This window comes from Chiloscyllium plagiosum, chromosome 23, assembly GCF_004010195.1.
Source record: "Chiloscyllium plagiosum isolate BGI_BamShark_2017 chromosome 23, ASM401019v2, whole genome shotgun sequence".
Lineage (NCBI taxonomy): Eukaryota > Metazoa > Chordata > Chondrichthyes > Orectolobiformes > Hemiscylliidae > Chiloscyllium > Chiloscyllium plagiosum.
In genome coordinates this window covers 45,390,205-45,410,594 of record NC_057732.1, presented here as the reverse complement: position 1 = coordinate 45,410,594, position 20,390 = coordinate 45,390,205, and the positions used below count along the sequence as shown (strand labels likewise).

Sequence of the window (20,390 nt, the reverse complement as noted above, 5' to 3'; positions counted from 1 at the left end):
TAACAAGAGTAAACCAAAGCAAAAAATTTCAACATTAGTGAGCCCAATGATTTAACCTTTGTTGAATAAATTGCCTAAAGTGACTATTATCATTCCAGCTTCTGTTGTTACCTGATAGATCGGATCCCAGATTAAAATGTGGTTTAATAGATCATATTTTCTTTAGCGAGGTGGCGTCCACTACATCAAAACTCTGAAATGCTACAGATTTGGTCTCAACAGTAAAACCCAAGCTTATTATGCAACAGAAAAGCTGAAACTGAATAAACCAAGATAGGTAGATGTAGCTATTTAAAACATTTTGAAACAGTAAAATTACAATTGCGTCTATCCAAACACTTTCATTTCACCATCCTCAAATTGTATAGTTAGCACTAACTTCATCATTTGAAGTCTTTAAACCTCATTTAAATTAATTATTGCCTATAAACCTTCACACTTTCATGCATCGCGTCTTGCATTAGAGTTCATGTATCCACGATGTTTGTACTTTTGAGCTCTATGAATTTCATTCTTGAAGATTTTATGCTGATGATCCACTATGTAGATGCCAGTGGTTTTTTTTTGCCCTGTCAGTTTGAGCCACATCCGCATTCATTTCATTGGGCATTGCCATTTCAGATTTAAAATGCTAATATTTGGCATTTCGTTCTTGTCTTTACCTCCTAAAAGCTTGCAGTTCAACTTCCAAAGTGCTCTGATTCTCACATCAATACTTATTGGTCTTATTTTATGTGTCTCAGTACTAACTCCTCTGCCCTTGTTTGACCATAAACAAGGTGATAGCATACCTACCTATACACGGGAGCCAAATGAGTCAATTGCCACAGACATGAGCTTTGAAAAGGGAAAAACTAGAACAAGAGAGAGTAAGTGAAGCAGCAAGAGTAAGTGAGCATGTAGAGGTAGACAAGCATGAGAATGTGAGTGACAGCGTGCAGGAGACAAGTGCAAATGCGAGAGAATGAGTGAGTGAGGGCACCTCAGAGACAGTGAGCAAAAGCAAGTGAATGGGCATGTGAATGCGAGCAGGAAAACAAGAGGGCAAGAAAGGAGGGGGAGCAGGCACAAGGACAAACGGGCTTTTGAGTTTTCGTGGCTCACGACTGAGTATTTCTTTGTTGACAAGTTTAAAAGCTTTTCCTTTTGCAGTTGTCTCTATCTTGTCCAAGCCCCCTTCAATCTCCTCCTCCACCTTGTTTCTTATAGCCCCCTTTTCTCACCCCACCTCATGTTCCATTCACCTCCTCCTCCCTCACTCTATCCCTACTCTCAACTTCCTGCTTATCTGACAGCTAGCCCCTTTTCAACCTGTCCACCTGAGCTCCCTACTCCTTTTGTAGCTGCCTTCTTAGCTCCTCCCCCCAACCTCTTCATTAACCCCATTGCCTTCTTATCCTCGACAACCCATCCTTATTTCAGTTTCCTTCTCACGTTAATCACCACTTGGCAGCCTCCCTCTAACTCAACTCTAGCAACCTCCCTTTTGCCTCCCAGTCATGTCTTGACGCCTCATTTTTGTCTACTAGTTTCTCAGCTCATTCCATTCCCCTTTGAAGACTCCTCCTCTTTCCCCTGCTCACAGCTTCGGCGAAAGACCCCAATCCTGCAAAAGTGCCATACTTAACACTGCCTCTTCTACTTCCTGCTACTCCAAACACAAACTGTTTCTCTCTTGTGATTACTGTTTACAGACTCTCAGTGAACCCCTCATTAGCAACACCCCTCTTTCCCCCCCTAGCATGAATGTTCCAGAGCATTTTGGGGGCAAATTCACTAGCCACCCATCTATATTGAGCACTTATCAGCATGAACAGTTCAGAAGCTTCCTAGCAGAGTTTTTCAGTAAGTCCTTTGTACTGGTGTACGTCACACATGTGCATTTAGATTGTAAACAAAGATATTTCCTGAATTAATTATTTTCATAGGACTGTTATTAATGGTCTCCTGTGAATCACAAGAGGTCACATTAACTTTCTACATGCCTTTGAAATGTAGTAATACTTTGTCAGGTTTTTCTTTCAAGCATGAAGACAACAATTTATCCTGCGTAATTTTACACAAAGAATAGAGTTGATTGCAGTACTGAGAAATTACTGCTGTTGGAAGTTTCCTGCTTGTACAACAGTTATGCTTCACAATCCTAGTAATTGGTACAAAAACCACAATGACAGCAAGCCTTATGGGTCACAAAGGTCGATAAAAATCAGAAACCTCCTTATTGGCACTCAAGAGGCACTTGAAGAGTTTGACTTATTTTCGAATGAAGCATTTTCAATAGACAGTAAAAATGTTAAATTTGAAAAATTCAAGACATATTTGCATGAAATTTCTTGCCATGGGCTGAAAACAGCAGTTGTACACAGGAACAACACAATGATACATAACTGATCCCCAGGTAGACGGGATAAAAAGACATGCTAGAAAATGAACAAAACTAAAGAATACCTGTAAGAGGTTTTGAATCCTGAAGATACATATTAAATTGCTTTAACAATACAAGTTTATAATATTACTTTTGGGAACATGGATACTCTTGTAGAAGTAAATTTGATTTTTGTTTTCAATGCTGCGAAGTTCTTGTTTTTAGGATCAGGAAGTCACTTGGAGCAGTGAATTAAAGACAACCATTCAAAGAAAGCATGTGGTTCAAGTTAAATAATTGCTGAGATATTTACAACGTGAAACTTTCATGACCTACAAAAAAAGACAAATGGCCTGATTTAAATCAGAAGGCAAGATCCATTCCTACAGAAGAGTGCGCTAAGCTTATGGAAGTCTTCAGACCATCAAAGATGGAAAGAGATATGAAGCTGTGTCAGCAACCTCTAAGTTAGTGAGTTAGACTGATTGTATGCTTTCAGAGGAGACAGTACAGTATTGCAGAGAATCACATCTGGTGAAGATGCAGAACATGTGTAATTTTGTCAGATCAGTAAAAAATTTTAATGTGAAGTTAGGAGTGAAATTTCACGAGGGATGACTGTCTAAAAATGATACTGCTGATGAAAAAATGTTGATCCTTTGAGATGAAGTAAAAAGTGTGAGTGAAACTCAGCAGCTATTTTAGCATCTGTGGACAGAAGAAACAACATTTAAGAGGCACTTAGACCGGCACATGAAAAGGCAGGGAATAGAGGAATGCAGACATTGCGCAGGCAGATGGGTTTTGTTTAGAATTACAGTAGGCGCAGATATGGCCTGTTCTTATTGGAATGGGGTTGAAACTTTATTGCTGGAACAGCACAGCAGGTCAGGCAGCATCCAGGGAACAGGAGATTCGACGTTTCGGGCACAGGCCCTTCTTCAGGATTTCCTGAAGAAGGGCCTGTGCCCGAAACGTCGAATCTCCTGTTCCCTGGATGCTGCCTGACCTGCTGTGCTGTTCCAGCAATAAAGTTTCAACTTTGATCTCCAGCATCTGCAGACCTCACTTTCTCCTTATTGGAATGGGGACTGGGATCTGATTTATCCAATAATATCAGCTGGGATCATAACACATTAGAATTGAATTTATGGTCATGTGTACCGAGGCACAGTGAAAAGCTTTGTCTTGCGAGCAATACAGGCAGATCACTGAGTTAAGTAGCATAGATAAGTAAATAATAGGTAAACAGCGGCAAAACAAAAACACAGGTACAGTTGAACCTGCTTGAGTCCCTTAGGCTTATAACACCATATTGAAAGGCTCTGCAATGTTGACCAACCTCACTGGCTGATACCAATGCAAATCAGTTAAAATTATTTCAAAATCAGCAAATGCTTGCAGTAAACACTGCTACCATTGTCTTCATCACATCCACACCCTGATGCCTTATCATTCAGGGACTCAACCTGGCTCAAATGAGAACTTGTTCAATTTAGAATGGTTAAAAGGATGCAATTTCATAGCAAAAAGCAGGATAGAAGAGCATCATGGATACTGCACTTTTTGTCAATTTGTATATTGATGCCAACCTTGATATAAAGTGACACATTTCAGAATAGTGCAAATTTAATTCTCTAAATGTGCAGACATCATTTAACTCCTTTTTAAAAATTGACTGGATTGTATCAAAACAGTTTAGCTGCAGTCACTAACTGCTATCATGCTGTGTGAGACACCACATAAAGGAGCATTACTGCAGTGTAAGAGTTGACAGAGAAATCTGCAATGTAATTTCTCTGTGGTGAGACACCTGACATGGAAAACAAATACATAAGCAGTCAGACTAACCATTGTACCCTTACTAACAAAAAGACAAATTAACAATCTCAACACCAAAGTAAGAGAAGCCCTAAAACTCTCAAAAATGACAAGAATGACAGTTATTATGGAAAACCAAATATATTCAGAAGGCAGAGAAACTACTTGCAAACACCGACACGTACCTACAGAGGGAGTATGACCCCCTCCCTAACCAATAGAATAAACAACACACTACAGAACCTACAAAAAATGGATAGATAACCAGGATTTACCTATGAAGGATGAAACCAGAAAGCAGCAAGATTTTACAGATTACACAAGATACACAAACCAGACATACCACTTAGCCACATTGTGGCGCCTCCAGGAACCCCATCACATAAACTAGCAAAACAACTCCAAGGAAAACCAAAACATCTTATCAGCAGATCCAAACACTCCACGCAATCTTCACAGGAATTTCTAGAAAACATCAAGAACATAAACACAGACAAAGATGAAGAATGGTCTCATTAATGTAATGGCACTGTTCACTTCAATTGACAAAATTCTAGCCAGAGACACACTAGTGAACTTCCTGGATAAACAGATGACGCAACAGGTCAGCTATCAACAAGGACTGCATACTCAAACTACAAGATTTATGTTTGATGTCACACTTCACATTCAACAACCAACATATGAGCAGATCAATGGGACACCTATGGGCTCACTCATCTTCGGCTTCATAGCAGAAGCAGTAATGCAAAGACTGGAACGAACAGCCCTCCCACAAATTCTACCAAACTCTGAATCAGATAAGTGTATGACACTTTTCTAATTGTTGACAGAATAGAGATCAAGAACACGCACCAGATTATCAACACCATTCTTCCAGGGATCAAATTTATGAGAGAAGAGGAAACCAACAATCAACTCCCATTCCTGGATGTGAGGGTAGAAAGAACACAGATCAGTGAATGCACTGCAAGAGTGCACAGAAAAGTCACACACACGGACCAGATCCTGAACTACAACAGCAACCATCCGAACACGAACACACGCGCGTGCACACACACACGAAGCTGCAAAAGAACCCTGTTCAAAAGGGCTACAACACACTGAAGCACTCCCAACCTGCAAAGAGAAAAATACAAACATCTCTACAGAGTCTTCACCAAGAACAGATATCCCCGCAACTTTATCTGCAGATGCCCAGCAGACAGCAGGATGAGAACGTATCACGACCCAACATACTAGCCATGCTACCATACACAAAAGATGTCTCAGAACTAACAGCCAAACTTCTCAGACCACTCGGATTCATGACAGCCCACAAATGAACAGCCACATTCGGACAACTCACCAGAACAAAAGACACTATATCAATCATGTGCAAAACTAATGTAATTTACAAGATACCATGCAAGGACTGCACGAAACACTACACAGGACAAACAGGCAGACAAGTAGCAATCTGCAACCACAAACGCCATAATCAGCTGTCTCCAGTAGCCATACACACAGATGACAAGGACCACAAATTCGACTGGGGCAACATAACGATCATAGAACAAGCTAAACAGAGGACAGCCAGAGAATTTCTAGAAGCATGGCAGTGATCCATGGACTCCAACAAAGATACAGACCTTGACCCAACACACTGGCTACTACAACGAACAACCAGAACCAGCAGAAACGGAACCAAATAAATTCCAAAAGGCACAGTACAGCAGTGCTTCACAGCAGGCTCCAAAGCACTGAAGGTGTCATCTCGACAGGGGATGAAACTTTTGTAAATCAAGTTCCAAGCTTGACGAACATATCCACAACTACAGCAACCGACACCCAAGCCACAAATCTTTATGCAAACCTTGAATGTATGCATAAAGACTGACGAGAACATAACAATTCTGAACATGATCACCTGGATTATATTAGGAGAGAGAAATTTATTTTCTTTGTTTTTGGAAGCATCAATTAACAAAGGGAGTGAAGTGTTTCCCATTAGTTTGGAGATACTTAAAGTTGAGAAGGAGTTCTTACATTTGCAGTTGGATTTCCATAGTAATCACCAAGGTACCCTAGAAGCGAATCCAACAACCAAACTCATTCATTAAAAAAAACTGCAGATGCTGGAAATCTGAAATAAAAACAGCAAGTGCTGGGTATATTCAGCAGGTCTGGCAGCATTCATGGAGAGTAAGAAAATTTACATTTCAAGTTGAATATGATTGCTTCAGAACTGAAGGACTCTGGAAATGTGAGGAGTTACATACTGGCTTGGTGGTTTGGGAGGGGGGGGGTGTTGGGGAGGACAAACAAAAGGCAAGATTTGGGATATCAGATCAGATGGGCCAAGGAGTGGTAGATGCAGTTTAATGTCAATAACGTGAGGTGTTGCATTTTATTAAGGCAAACCAGGGCATGACTTATACACTTAATGGTACAGTCCTGGAGAATCATGCCAAACAAAGAGACTTAGAGGTGCAGGTTCATAGTTCCTTGAAGGTGGAGTCACAGGTAGACAGTAGCGAAGGAGGCATTTGGTACATTTTTCCTTTTTTGGTCAGTATACTGAGTATAGGAGTTGGGCTATCATGTTTTGGCTGTACAGGACATTGGTTTGGAATGCTGCGTGCAATTCTGATCTCCCTGCTGTAGGAAGGATGTAGTGAAACTTGGAAGGGTGAAGAAAACGTTTGCAAGAATGTTGTCGAGGTTGGAGAGTTTGAGCTACAGGGAGAGGCTGAATAGACCAATGCTATCTGCCTAGAAAATTGGAGGCTGAGGGGCAACCTTATTGAGTTTTATAAAATCATGAGTGGCATGGGTAGGGTGAATAGCTACAGTATTTTCCCCAGGGTAGGGGTGTCCAAAATTAGAGAATATATGTTTAAGGTGAGAGGGAAAAGATTTAAAAGGGGCTAATTTATCACTCAGAGGGTGCTCCATGTATGGAATGAGCTGCCAGAAGTAGTGGTGGAGGCTGGTACAATTACAACATTTAAAAGGCATCTGGATGGGTACTTGAATATGAAGGGTTTAGAGGGAAATGGGCCAAGTGCTTGCAAATAGGACTAGATTAATTTAAGGTTAGCAGGGACGAATCAGACCGAAGGGTCTGCTTCCACGCTGTACAACTCTATGACTCTATGTTACAGAACAAAAGGCAGATGAAGTGATAATAGCTATAGATAAACGACAAAATGTATATGTGTTCTGAGTGAGTACAAATGGCAGAATAATGAACAGTCTCATTCAACAACAGAATCAGGAGCAACACATATCAAACCTTAACAGAATTATAATATGGGATTAGTTTATAGTCTGAAATTGTTGAACACAATGATGAACCCAAAAACTTAATTGAAAGATAAATTGCCATTCTATGAGCTTATGTTAAACATCACCGAAACACAGCAGCAGTCCAAGAACAGAAGTCTAAGTGTGGGAGCAAGATGGTGAATTAACGTCAAAGTGGATGCTTGGTGTCATGCTTGTGGATCGATTGTCTTCAATCTCAACTGAAGGAATTTCCCAGGCATTCAGCTGACAATGCAGTGTTAATTCAGAAAGCAGAAGTGTTTACCAAAAGTCTTGTGTTATTGAAGCATTTCTTGACTAATGGTAAAATAATTAAAAACTCTCGCTCACATATTCCTGCCACACCTGCTAGTGATTGCTTCATTGTTGTTGATGTTAGTCAATGTAAAACCAAAAAAAAGTTCGCTGGCGCTGACCGCAAAATTCTGGACAATTACTAGTGAAGCAAGGCTCATCCTTGGCTTATAGCACTGAAAAACCATAGGATACTCCAAATGCCCTGGACTAAATGGTCCATGATTGTACCATGAACAAATGTCTAAAAAAATCAGAGACCTTCAAAGTTTGATCCTTGTATGCAATAATTTTTGTAGTGAAGAAAAGAATCCAAGATATTTAAACACAACAATTCTCCCCTTAATGTATTTTCCTCAGTGTTCATTTGCTCTTTTTAAAGCATCAGGTATTATTTTTAAAATGTTGCATTCTATACTTACTATTATTTCACTCTCAAGGATGGAAAATGAGCACTTACACAAAGAACACAAAAGAAAATTTGAGGAACACATATCTTGAGGTTCACTTGAAGAGTGCACAACAAGAATACTTCAGAGAAAAAAAAAGGGCACAGATGTTAAAATGCCTAATGGTGCCGCCTTCTTCTATTTGACATAAATTAAACTAGGAACAGTGGTGGTGCGGTGGTAAATTCATTGGAGTCATGGTCCAGAACCACAGGCTAATGTTCTGGGTACATGGGTTCAACTCCCACCATGGGAGATAACAAAATCAATAAAAGTCTGAAATGAAAGAACTAGCAGAATGGTAACCATGTACCTATGATTATTGCAAAAATCCATCAGATTCACTAATGTCCTTTAGGTAAGGACATTTGACATTCTTCCACATTACGTGATGCCAGACCTGCTGGGCAACTAAGGAAGAGCAAACATTGCTAGCCTAGACAGTGGCATCCACATACCATGAATTAATAATATAAGTAGATCATAACATAATGCACAGTTGCAATATTGGAATTATGAATCCTACTGTTCACTGTCCACTTGCATATTAATCTCAGGCCTATGTAGTGAAAACACATTTTCTTCATATGCCCTTTCAGTGCAAGTCCACATTAACTGTTCATCTCTACCTTCCTTGAAAAATAATAGTGGACTTTCATCTTGAACTGTTGCAATCCTTATGCAAACTATACTTCAATAATAGTTGGGTAGAGACTTAGAGGATTTTGACCTAATAATTGTGAAATGATGGAAGCATCTGTCCAAAACAGAATGTTACCTGACACAGGAAAAGAATTTAGAGGAAAGGAGTCAAATCGTGCTGCATTGGCTTATCTAGCACTGTTATTAAACTGCCTGCACTATTGGGGGTTAGATCTCTCATTAATTTACAATGCAAGTTGCCCAGTGAGCAAGCTGACAATGCTATAGTAAGGAAACAGGGAAAGCAACAATATAACTTGGGAACCAAATCAGACTGACAGCAAATCAGTGACAGCACCTGGACAAAAGTGCAAATTTTTCAAGTGAGTGAATTCAGAATTGGAACCATTATTTTGGTCGGGTGGGTGGAAACAGAGGAAGAAAGATTGGTTTAAATATTCCTATGCCTGCATTGTCATTGGAGAAGATTATGATTGATCTGATTATTTATCTAATGATAAAACCATTGCTCTTTCCAACAGTATCAAGCATTTTGTATTGCTGCAGCTGATTCCACCCTCGTTGCATGTTTTCACCACACTTCGAATTTGGGCATTATGGATAATGGAGAAATCAATTAAGTTAAATCTCAAGAAGAACCTGACTCTGCCTACTCTCACAGCCATAGCCATATTCATATGGTTAATCTAAATAGGTTCCTGGTCAAATGTGGTCCCAGAATCTACAAGAGTGCATTAAATAATGGCGATACCAGTCAAGTTTAAGCAGTTAAAGATGTTTTCAGGGATACCATTAACACAAATCTGAAAGAGAATCATAAAATCTTTACAGTGCAGAAAGCTACCATTCGGCCCGTCAAGTCCACACCAATCCTCCAAACAGCAATTCATCCAGACCCAGCCTCTTAATCCCGCATTTACCATTTCTAATCCGCCAAACCTAGACATCCCTAGACACTATGGGGCAATTTAGCATTGCCAAAGATCTGCACATCTGTGGGAGGAAACTGGAGCAGGGACTCCAGCCACCCTGCCATACATCAAATACATCTCAGAAATGACGACCAGACTATTCCAGCCCTTAGGCATCTTGGTAGCCAACAACCAGCAGAACGAACACCATATACAAAACACCCTGCAGCAAACATTACATTGGACAAAGGGGCAGGAAATTAGCCACCAGGATATATGAGCACCAACTAGGCACCAAAAGACATGACCAACTATCACTGGTATCTATACACACAGGCAAAGGGGGACACCAGTTCAACTGGAATAACACACCCATCCTGGGACAGGCTAAACAAAGACACGCACAGGAATTCCTAGAGGCCTGGCATTCAAACCGGAACATTAACAAACATATAGATTTGGACTCTATTTACCAACTTCTCAGAAACAGAACCGGAAATGATATCACCCACCACAACAAACCAAAACATATAAATAGCAAGCGGGACAGAACACCAACGCTTCACAGGAGGCTCAACTGATGATGTTACCTAGCATGAGTGGCGAAACGTCTGAACAAATCTACCAGCTCAGTGAGCAAATTTACAACCACATCAAATAAGATTAAGAGGGAAAATCTATTTCTACCAGCTCAAGTACCGAGGATGAAGTGGCATGCATGGTCAGCAAGTTGGAGCCTGCCTTAGACATTTGGAATCTTTTTCAGCAAATGGAAATTGAATTTAGTGAAAGTTAAGAATTCATTGATGGGCTTGAGAAATTTTGGCTAATCTGAGAGACGTAACCTACTGAACGACACAGCAGGTACAAGTGACCGAACAGCAGCACCCATTTCTATAATGTTAGTTGCTATTCCTGCCAGTGTCATGGACCAGGCCAGACTCCTCAAAATCTTTCAAGAAGGTAGCCCAGACCCTAACTTTGCTAGTTGTTTAAAGCAGGTGGAAAGTGGGTATTCTCTGAGAGAATCAGCTGGTCAAACCACTTAGTTTCAAACAAACAGAATTTATTTACAAGGTTACTGAACGAAACACAAACAACTGAAAACAGAGTACTGAATAACCTATCCTGTTCGAAAATCCAATAGATCATTCCACTTAATGATGCTGTTCCAAAATACTTGCGACAATCTCCATAAACGCGCCTTGGCACAAAAGATAAAATCAAACAAGTTCTTATAGGATAGAAGTCAGGGAGAGAGCATCAGCCTGAGCTTGCTTCCATCAGCCTTTCTTCACCACTACTAAAAAAAAACAAACTAGAGAATAGCTGAGCTGGGAGAACGACCACACCTTTCATTATACAACTGATTTTTTTAAAACCTCAAAGCCTTCTGTCTGAGGCAATACCTGTCAACTATTATCAAACTGGCCCTAAACCCCAACCAAACTCAGACTTTTTGGAACTTCTGTGTTTCCAACCTCGTGAAGAAAAAAACCAAGGACAACATAACCGCATTAAAGGAACAGCTTTGTCACACCAGTGAGAGCCTCCCTCTCCTTAAACAATCCCCTCTGAACTTCACTGTTTCACCAAGAAGTAGAGAGAGAAAAAGAATCAAATGCGGTCTTGATGTCAAGGGAAGGTAGTCACTTCATCTCTGGAATTCAGCTCTTTGGCTTATGCTTAGATTGAAGTAATATTTATATTTGGAGTTAAGTGGTTCTGGCAGAAACCAAATTGACTATTGGTTAGCATTATTGATGTTATTTGATAGATTTATACCTTCCATCATTTGTATATAACTGAAAATAGGCTGAGGGGACAGTAACTGATTAGATACAGTCTATTTCATGCAGAAATCTGAGCAATTTTCCACTGTTGATCAGATGCTAATGTTACAGCTATACTGGGCAAGTGCCGTGGCTAATTTTAGAGGAACTAGTTCTTAGCATGCAGACCATGTTGTGGGGACCTGTAACCATTGGCACATCCTGTGCGTTCAACTGTTTCTTCATAGAAAGGGAGTAAACTAAATTAGCAAAAGTTTGGTATTTGTCATGATGGTGTGATGATACTATGGCTTTGAGAGGTATATTTGGTCCTAGTTTTTCTGAAGAGAGATTTTAAGAGATGGTGAGCTGTCTGTTTGGATCCAATAAATTAAACTGCTTGAGACACCTTGGCTGTTCTTTTTAAAATGTTCAATTATAGAAGCAGTCCAAATGGGTAGGGACAAGCTCCCACAAAACCATAATTTTTAGTCATAGCTTTCAGTAGTTATTGATTAGACTAGATTCCCTGCAGTATGGAAACAGGCCCTTCAGCCCAACAAATCCACATCAACCCTCCAAAGTGTAACGCACCCAGATCCATTCCCCTACTCTATATTTACGCTTGTATTTTTCATGCACAATAGAACAGAAATAGAATGTTTTACTATATAAAGAGCTGTATCTTTTAGTTAAAATAAATTACTTCTAAAATGACAGTTAATCCCTAGGAATACATTAAGTACATAATGACTAATGCACCTAACACTATGGGCAATTTAGCATGGCCAATTCACCGAACCTGCACCCGGAGGAAACCCACGCAGACTTGGGGAGAATGCGCAGACTCCACACAGTTACCCGAGGCAGGAAGCGAATCGGGTCCCTGGTGCTGTGAGGCAGTGATGTTAACCACTGAATCATGCCGCCCATCGCTGGGTCTTGAAGCTGGGATGAAGCTGCAGTACACCTCTCCCTGCTACTTTCTCACAGAGTTTTCTCTTGACGTTTTTCCTCCTGTTGGTACAGTTGCACATGATACAATCTGTTTCACTGAATTTGCCTTTTGCCACGTGTGTTTATAGGATGTAACCATATTGGAACAGTTACTGTTCAGTCGTTAAATAATCTATTTTTCTGTTAAGTTTTCTAGTGGAGTTAAGTTATTCCAATTTCATATTACTTTTCTTGTATTTTAACTATAGTGTTTGAATTAGACACATTTTGCTTCAAGCCTGGTAGTTTGACTGGGCTTGAAGTGAAGTTCTGGAATTGCATCTGAAATACAACACTTTACACTTACGCCTTTAAAGTAAGAAAAAGGTAGAGTCGAGACTACCTTCTGAATATTTCGAAGTCTGTTAGTTCGGTGAGAACTTCAAAGGAAGGCAAGATACATCATCTATTTGCCATTCAAAGTTAACAATAGATGTGAACACCTTGTCTATGCACATCGAGAATGGGAATATTCATGGACATTTCTCCGATGAGAAGTTTTAATTGTCCAAGAGCATTTAGATCTGGTTGACAAGATAGCAGAGCTCTGATGGCATGCTGATTGTTTCTGTCTGTTTGGCTATTTCTGTCTACCATTTGAGGTTTTTGTTGGAATGTCTGCAATTCTGCATACTTTCACAGGTTGTTGCCTCATTTTCAGATGCATGTTCTTCCACCTTCCTCATTAACCAGGTTTGGGCCTCTCTTTAGAAGTCTCACATTTGCCAGATTTTCTGAAATGAAATTCTGCTGCAATGGTGTGTCACAAATGTAGCTTTGAATATGCCACATAACAAGTTCATAGAACCACATAACATCATGCAAGATGGCCTCAGTGTGAATGAGACATTGTCCACTGTACGCTCCTTGTAGAGCCAATCATAAATATTTTCATTGACAGATCTGTTTTCAGCAATTAAAGAGGTTATTGTTGGACGCTGGTCCACTCCATCTGTCATAAAATCCAATGTGGCAGCTACATCCTTCAGGATTTGGTCAACTCAGTCAGAGGTGATACTCAGGAGCTACTTTTGAGGATGGGCATTCACATGTATTAAATGGCACTTATGGTCTCAATGGTTCTTTCAGTTGTTGTTCAATTTCAGGAGTGCTAATTTATCATTTGGCAAGGGTGGCTATCAAAAGGAGGGTTTGTTACGTATGTTTGACATACTGATGCATCTTCATGGTTTCCAGATTCCTTGAAAAGAACTTCCAGAAGTATGCTGGGGATCATCATTATTGGAAGTTCTGTCTTGCCAATGGGGTGGAGAAATACAGGAGCAATGGTGAGGAATCTGGGATTTGTATCTGGGTTTATAGCTGTGTTTCTGAGAGTAAGAGTGTACAAAGGCAATTGATTGGGTAGCTCAGCCAACTGTGGCACATTCCCAAACATTGGTGAGGCGAATTCACAGAACTTGGGACTGGAGATGCCTTTGTCTTTTCCAAATCAAATGCTGAGGTTTTTCCCTTTATGTTTTGTTTGATATAACAAAATTACATTCCAAGCCTTCATTATTGTGCAAGTAGTCCCTGATATCCACACAATTTATCTTCCCCAAAACATTTAAAGTAGGCTATGTAAATTTATAATATAAAATGGTTAAAAACACTTTCTAGTGATGTTTTATGAAAATGCAAAGTAGCTGAACCCAAGTTTATTTATAACTGGCTTTATGATCAAGGAGCTATAACACATTCCAATAATTTAATCTAAAAAACAATTCACACCTCGAATGCCCAATTTCACTGTGCAATCATTAATTGATGATCTCTGAATGCAAACAGAACACAAATATTAATGCTCATTGGTAAAATTAAGTACATACACAGTTTCGCTAATGGACTGTTTTCTTCATCTAATCGTCATATATTAAGAGCATCCAGAATAATAAAACTGACTATGAAAGGATTCCGCTCCTCCAGGCAATTGCTTGTACTTTTCATGCACAATAGAACAGAAATAGAATGTTTTACTACATAAAGAGCTGTATCTTTTAGTTAAAATAAATCACTTCTAAAATGACAGTTAATCCCTAGATTAAATGGTTAGGAATACACAAACAGTGAACAAAGGCAGAAAAAGGACAGTCTCCACCTGAACCGATCTGGAACCAGTGTTCTGGCAAAAAGGATAAATAGGGTGGTCACTAGAACTTTAAATTGGGAGTCGGGGGGGGGGGGGGGGGGGAAGAGGGAAAGGGAAAGGGAAAGCAACAAGGAGTATGGAGTCCAGTAGAAAGATAAGCAGCAGATTAGCATGTGTGCAGGGTTTAAATTCGAGGTAGACTAGGAATGAAGCCAAAAGGAAGGATAACGTAGGTAGAGGTGATGGAAATCATGAGGATAAGAAAACTGGTATTAAGGTGCTTTACTGGAATGCTCGAAACAGTTGTAACAAAGCAGATGAATTCAAAGCACAAACCATCGTAAATTATTATGATGTGGTAGGCATCACAGAGACGTGGTTGCAGGGAGTTCAGGACTGGCAGTTAAACAACCAAGGATTTACGACTTATCGAAAAGACAGGGAGGTGGGCAGAGTTGCCCTGTTAGTTAAGAATGAAATTAAACCTATGGCACTAAATGACATGTGGAGTCTGTGTGGGTGGAGTTGAGGAATCACAAAGACAAAAAAACCATAATGGGAGTTACGTATGGACCTCCCAGCAGCAGTCAGGACCAGGGGCGCAGGAAATAGATAGTGCATGTCAGAAAGTTAAGGTCACGGTGATCATAGGGGTCTTCAATATGCAAATAAACTCTGAATTATGTTGCTGGTGGATGCAAAGAAAGGGAATTCATGGAATGCCCTGTGATGGAGTCAACAAGGGAGCAGGCTATTCTGGATTTAGTACTATGTAATGAGCCAGACTTTATAAAAGATCTTAAAGTCAGGGAACACATAGGAGGCAACAATCATAATATGGTAGAGTTCAGTCTGCAGTTCGAAAGAGAGAAGGCAAAATCAGATACAATGGTGTTCCAGTTAAATAAAGGTAATTACAGGGGCATGAGAGAGAACTGACGAAAATTGACTGGAAGCAGAGCCTAGTGGGAAAGATGGTACAGCAACAATGGCAGGAGTTCCTGGGCGTAACTGAAGACACAGTACAGGAGGTTCATCCCAAAGAAAAGAAAGATTACCCAAGGGGGGATTAGACAACCGTGGCTGACGAAGGAACTCAGAAAATGTATCACAGAAAAAGTGTGCTATAAAGTGGCCAAGAGCACTGGAAATTAAGAAGATTGGGAAGACTACAAAAACAAACAGAGGATAACAATGAGAGAAATAAGCAAGGAGAGGATCAAATATGAAGGTAAGCTAGCCAGTAATATTAAAAATGATAGTAAAAGTTTCTTTCAATACATAAGAAGTAAATAAGAGTCAAAAAGTAGAGATTGGGCCGCTCCAAATTGATGTAGGAAGGCTCTTGATAGGAGATAAGGAAATAGTTGAAGAACTTAATAAATACTTTGTCACAGTGTCTCACTTTGCCTTCACAGCAAAAGACACGAGTAATATCCCAACAATTAAGGAGAGTCAAGGGGCAGAGTTGAGTATGGTGGCCATTACAAAGGAGAAAGTACTTGAAAAGCTAAAAGGTCTATAAATTGATAAGTCTCCTGGCCCAAAGGGGCTACATCCTAGAGTTCTGACGGAGGTGGCTGAAGAAATAGCGGAAGCATTGGTTGTAATCTTTCAAAAATCACTGGAGTCAGGGAAAGTCCCAGATGATTCGAAAATCGCTGTTGTAATCCCCTTGTTCAAGAAAGGATCAAGACAAAAGTTGGAAAATTATATTCCGATTTGCCTAACCTCGGATGTAGGTACAATTCTAGAATCCATCGTTAAGGATGAGATTTCTAAATTCTTGCAAGTTCAGGGTTGAATTAGAACAAGTCAGCATGGATTTATTAAGAGAAGTTCATGCCTGACAAACCTGTTGGAATTCCTTGAAGATGCAACAAGTAGGTTCGACCAGGGAAACCCAGTGGATGTCATCTACCTAGATTTCCAACAGGCCTTTGATAAGGTGCCTCATGGGACACTGCTGAGTAAGGTGAGGGCCCATGGTGTTCGAGATGAGCTACTGGCATGGATTGAGGATTGGCTATCTGACAGAAGGCAGGGAGTCGGGATAAAAAGGTTATTTTTTGGAATGACAGCTAGTGACAAGTGGTATCCCGCAGGGTTTAGTGTTGGGGACGCAGCTGTTCACTTTATATATAAATGATCTGGATGAAGAGACTGGAGGTATTCTGGCGAAGTTCGCCGATGATACAAAGTTAGGTGGACAGGCAGGTAATTCTGAGGTGGTGGGGAGGCTACACAAAAAATTTAGACAGTTTAGGAGAATGGTCCAAGAAATGGCTGATACAATTCACGATGAGCAAATGTGTGGCACTTTGGAAAAAAGAACACAGACATGGGCTAACTTCTAAATGGTGAGAAAATTTATAAAGCCGAAGTACAAAGGGATCTGGGAGTGCTTGTCCAGGAATCTCTAAAGGTTGACTTGCAGACTGAATCCATGATTAAGAAAGCAAATGTAATGTTGTCATTTATCTCATGAGGGTTGGAATGTAAAAGCAGTGATGCATTGAGACTTTATAAAGCTCTGGTTAGGCCCCATTTAGAATACTGCATCCAGCTTTGGGCCCCAGACTTCAGGAAGGACATACTGGCACTGAAGCGTGTCCAGCGGAGATTTACACAGATGCTTGGAATGGTAGGCCTAACATACAATGAACGGCTGAGGATCCTGGGATGGTATACATTAGAATTTAGAAGGATGAGGGGAGATCTAACAGAAATTTACAAGTTAATGCATGGCTTAGGAAGGGTGGACGCTGGGAAATTGTTTCTATCAGGTGGAGATACTGGGACTTGTGGGCACAGTCTTTGACTTAGAGAGGGTCAACTTAGAATGGAAACAAGGAGACATTTCTTCAGCCAGAGAGTGGTGGGCCTGTGGAATTTATTGCCACCGAGCACAGTGGAGGCCGGGACGTTTAAAGGTCTTCAAGGCAGAGGTTAATAAATTCTTGATCTCGCAAATAATTAAGGGATACGGGGAGAGTGCGGGTAAGTGGCGTTGAAATGCGCATCAGCCATGATTGAATGGCATAGTGGACTCGATGGGCCAAACGGCCTTACTTCCTCTCCTAGTTCTTATGGTCTTCTGGTCTAAAAACTTGCAACTTATTGGCTAACGTCCATCATATTCTTCACTAATAGTTCATGCTCTTTGACAATTAAATGATGTCAAAATAAGGCAACAGTAAATTAATGACTTTGAAAGGAAAAATGGATAAAAGCAGACATGACTAAGGAAATAACCCACCTAGCTTTGTACCAAATTCATGTATACTTCCTTTGAATTACATTTTATAGTTAACATTTCTTCAAAACCTATTCTATACAAGGTCTAAAATAATTATTGACTTGACAAGCAATGTTAAAAGAGAGACAGCAAGTGTCACAGAAGCAGAGTAGATTGAAAATACTTCACCTTGTCATACTTTGATACTATTTCAGCTCTTTCCTGGGCAAGTTTCACTGCCACATCCTGCTCAGCATTTGGATCTGCAGAAAGAAATGGGTCAGCATTACTAGCCTTCCGTGAACATAATTGAAACTATGAAACATGATGATTTAGAAACTAGTTGCTTCCTCTCTAATAGCATTACAGAATGAAACTGGATATAGCAGGCTGAATCACTTTTGTTGCAGACTAATCAATGGTCTCCAATATAAATTACATTGTAACACCTACTCCTGGCAAATTGGTGGCATCCAAATGAAGGCAATTCTGAAATGTATTTCATCTTGAGGAAATACAGTCGTGGTGCTCATTTAAGATTGTATTTATAAATGATTAGGTTCTATTTCATTCTGCCATTATGGCACTTAAACATCAGCCTGCAGTAATTTGAAGCAATAGATATAATCCTGGATTCTAGGAGAAACTGAGGACTGTAATCGATCGGTCATAGTTTTAAGCTGGTTGGAGGAAAGTATAGAGGGGATGTCAGAGGCGGGTTCTTTACAGAGAGTTGTGAGAGCATGGAATGCGTTGCCAGCAGCAGTTGTGGAAACAAGGTCATTGGGGACATTTGAGAGACTGCTGGACATGTCTACGGTCACAGAAATTTGAGGGTCCATACATGAGGATCAATGGTCGGCACAACATCGTGGGCTGAAGGGCCTGTTCTGTGCTGTACTGTTCTATGTTCTATGTAATGCTGGAGAAGTCAGAGTCGAAAAGGCTGGAAAAGCTCGGCTGGTCAGAAATGTCAGAAACTTAGACTCTCCTGCTCCTCAGCTGCTGCCTGACCTTCTGTGCTTTTCCAGCACCACCCTTTGACTCATAATCCAGGATTCCCAAGGCAACTCATCAGGCATACCAACTATTTTACCTGCGGTTTCTTGGCCACAAGGCTCAGAGAGGGAAGCAAATTAACTTTAGGATTACAATTACTTGCTAGAGATGCACATTTATTTTAATTAGTGGGATGGTGTTCTGCAGGAAGGATCAGCAGTCGTTGCCCGTCAGAAGACTGTGCTGGTGGTTGTGGTGGTGGTGAGCTGGCTTCTTGAATCACCATAGCTTTTGTGGTGTTCGTACACCCACATTGTTGTTAGGAAGAAAGTTCCAGGATTTCAACTCAGCACTGGGACATTGCATCAATTTAGTTAATGCAAATTATATCGAAACCAACCCAAAGTACGTTTTGTTTGCTTGTCACATCAAAACAGATTCCTTCAAATTTACTCAAAGTTAGGCAAATGTTTACGCAAATATTAACATACTCAAACACTAGTAAGCTAAATTAATTCACCATATTCAGTTAATTTTTAAATGGAGGAGTTTATTCATCAAGGTACTTTATTGATTAAATCATAGAATAGATACTTCAGCATGTCAGTTAACCCACATTCCTTTATAATTGAACAAGCAACTAAAATATTTCTAAAACAGCAAATTCAATTCCAAGCACTTTGCAACTTGTTTACAATAATTATTAAAAGAACAAACTCTCCGCAACATAGGCATGTTACCATCAATGATTCTATCTGATTATATCTGTGGACATTACTACACTCAGTAGGCAAAAAAACTGATGGCAGTCTTCCAGCGTGTAGCATATTTCAATTCTCATCGCTTATAGTATTATCGTTTTTTTGTTCATTTGCTGTAGAATTTAATATTAACACAGATCAAACCATATAATATCAGATTGTCACAACATATTCTATAGATCTTATGAAGTAAGCTGAAAAACAAATTGAATATCAATTAAGATTTGAAAAATGGGACAACTTAGCACAGGCATTCTTTCTCTGAACAAACATAGGGGTTTATCAGGTAAATTATGTCCACCCAGCTTTCATTTCATTATAATAACTTTGATCGCTTCTCATAAATGAGACAATAGAAACGACACTAGATAAGGCACAGGCTAATGCTCGGTGGACATGGGTTCCACTTCCACCATAGCAGTGAAGAGTGAGCAAGCCAGAGAGCAGGAGGGGGAGGGGAGGGATGGGAGCGAGAGAGCTGGAGGGGGTCAGAAAGAAAGAGTGAGACACAGGGGAGAGAGAGAGGAGAGAGAAGAGAAGGGGAGAGAGAGAGGAGAAGGGGTGGGAGGCGGGAGATGGGAGAGGAAGGAGAGAATGAACAAGAGTGCGAGAGAGGGACAGCGCGCAGGCGAAAGAGACAGCGCGAGGGTGCAAGCAAACGAGAGAAAGCGTGAGGGCGCGAGCGAACGAGAGGCAGCGCAAGGGCGAGATGGAGAGAGG

General features: G+C 40.3%; 1 protein-coding gene across 2 annotated transcripts in view; it reads right to left on the bottom strand.

Moving 5' to 3' along the window:
* usp6nl (USP6 N-terminal like) overlaps positions 1 to 20,390 on the bottom strand; it is a 200,431-nt gene that overhangs the window by 139,099 nt on the left and 40,942 nt on the right. The window contains exon 2 of one of the 2 annotated variants that reach the window (XM_043714082.1): positions 18,100 to 18,173. In XM_043714082.1, the coding sequence (XP_043570017.1) occupies positions 18,100 to 18,173 (74 nt within the window). Of the gene's footprint in view, positions 1 to 4,529; positions 4,651 to 18,099; positions 18,174 to 20,390 lie in introns of those variants that run through there. The other variant, XM_043714083.1, reaches the window with a different exon arrangement.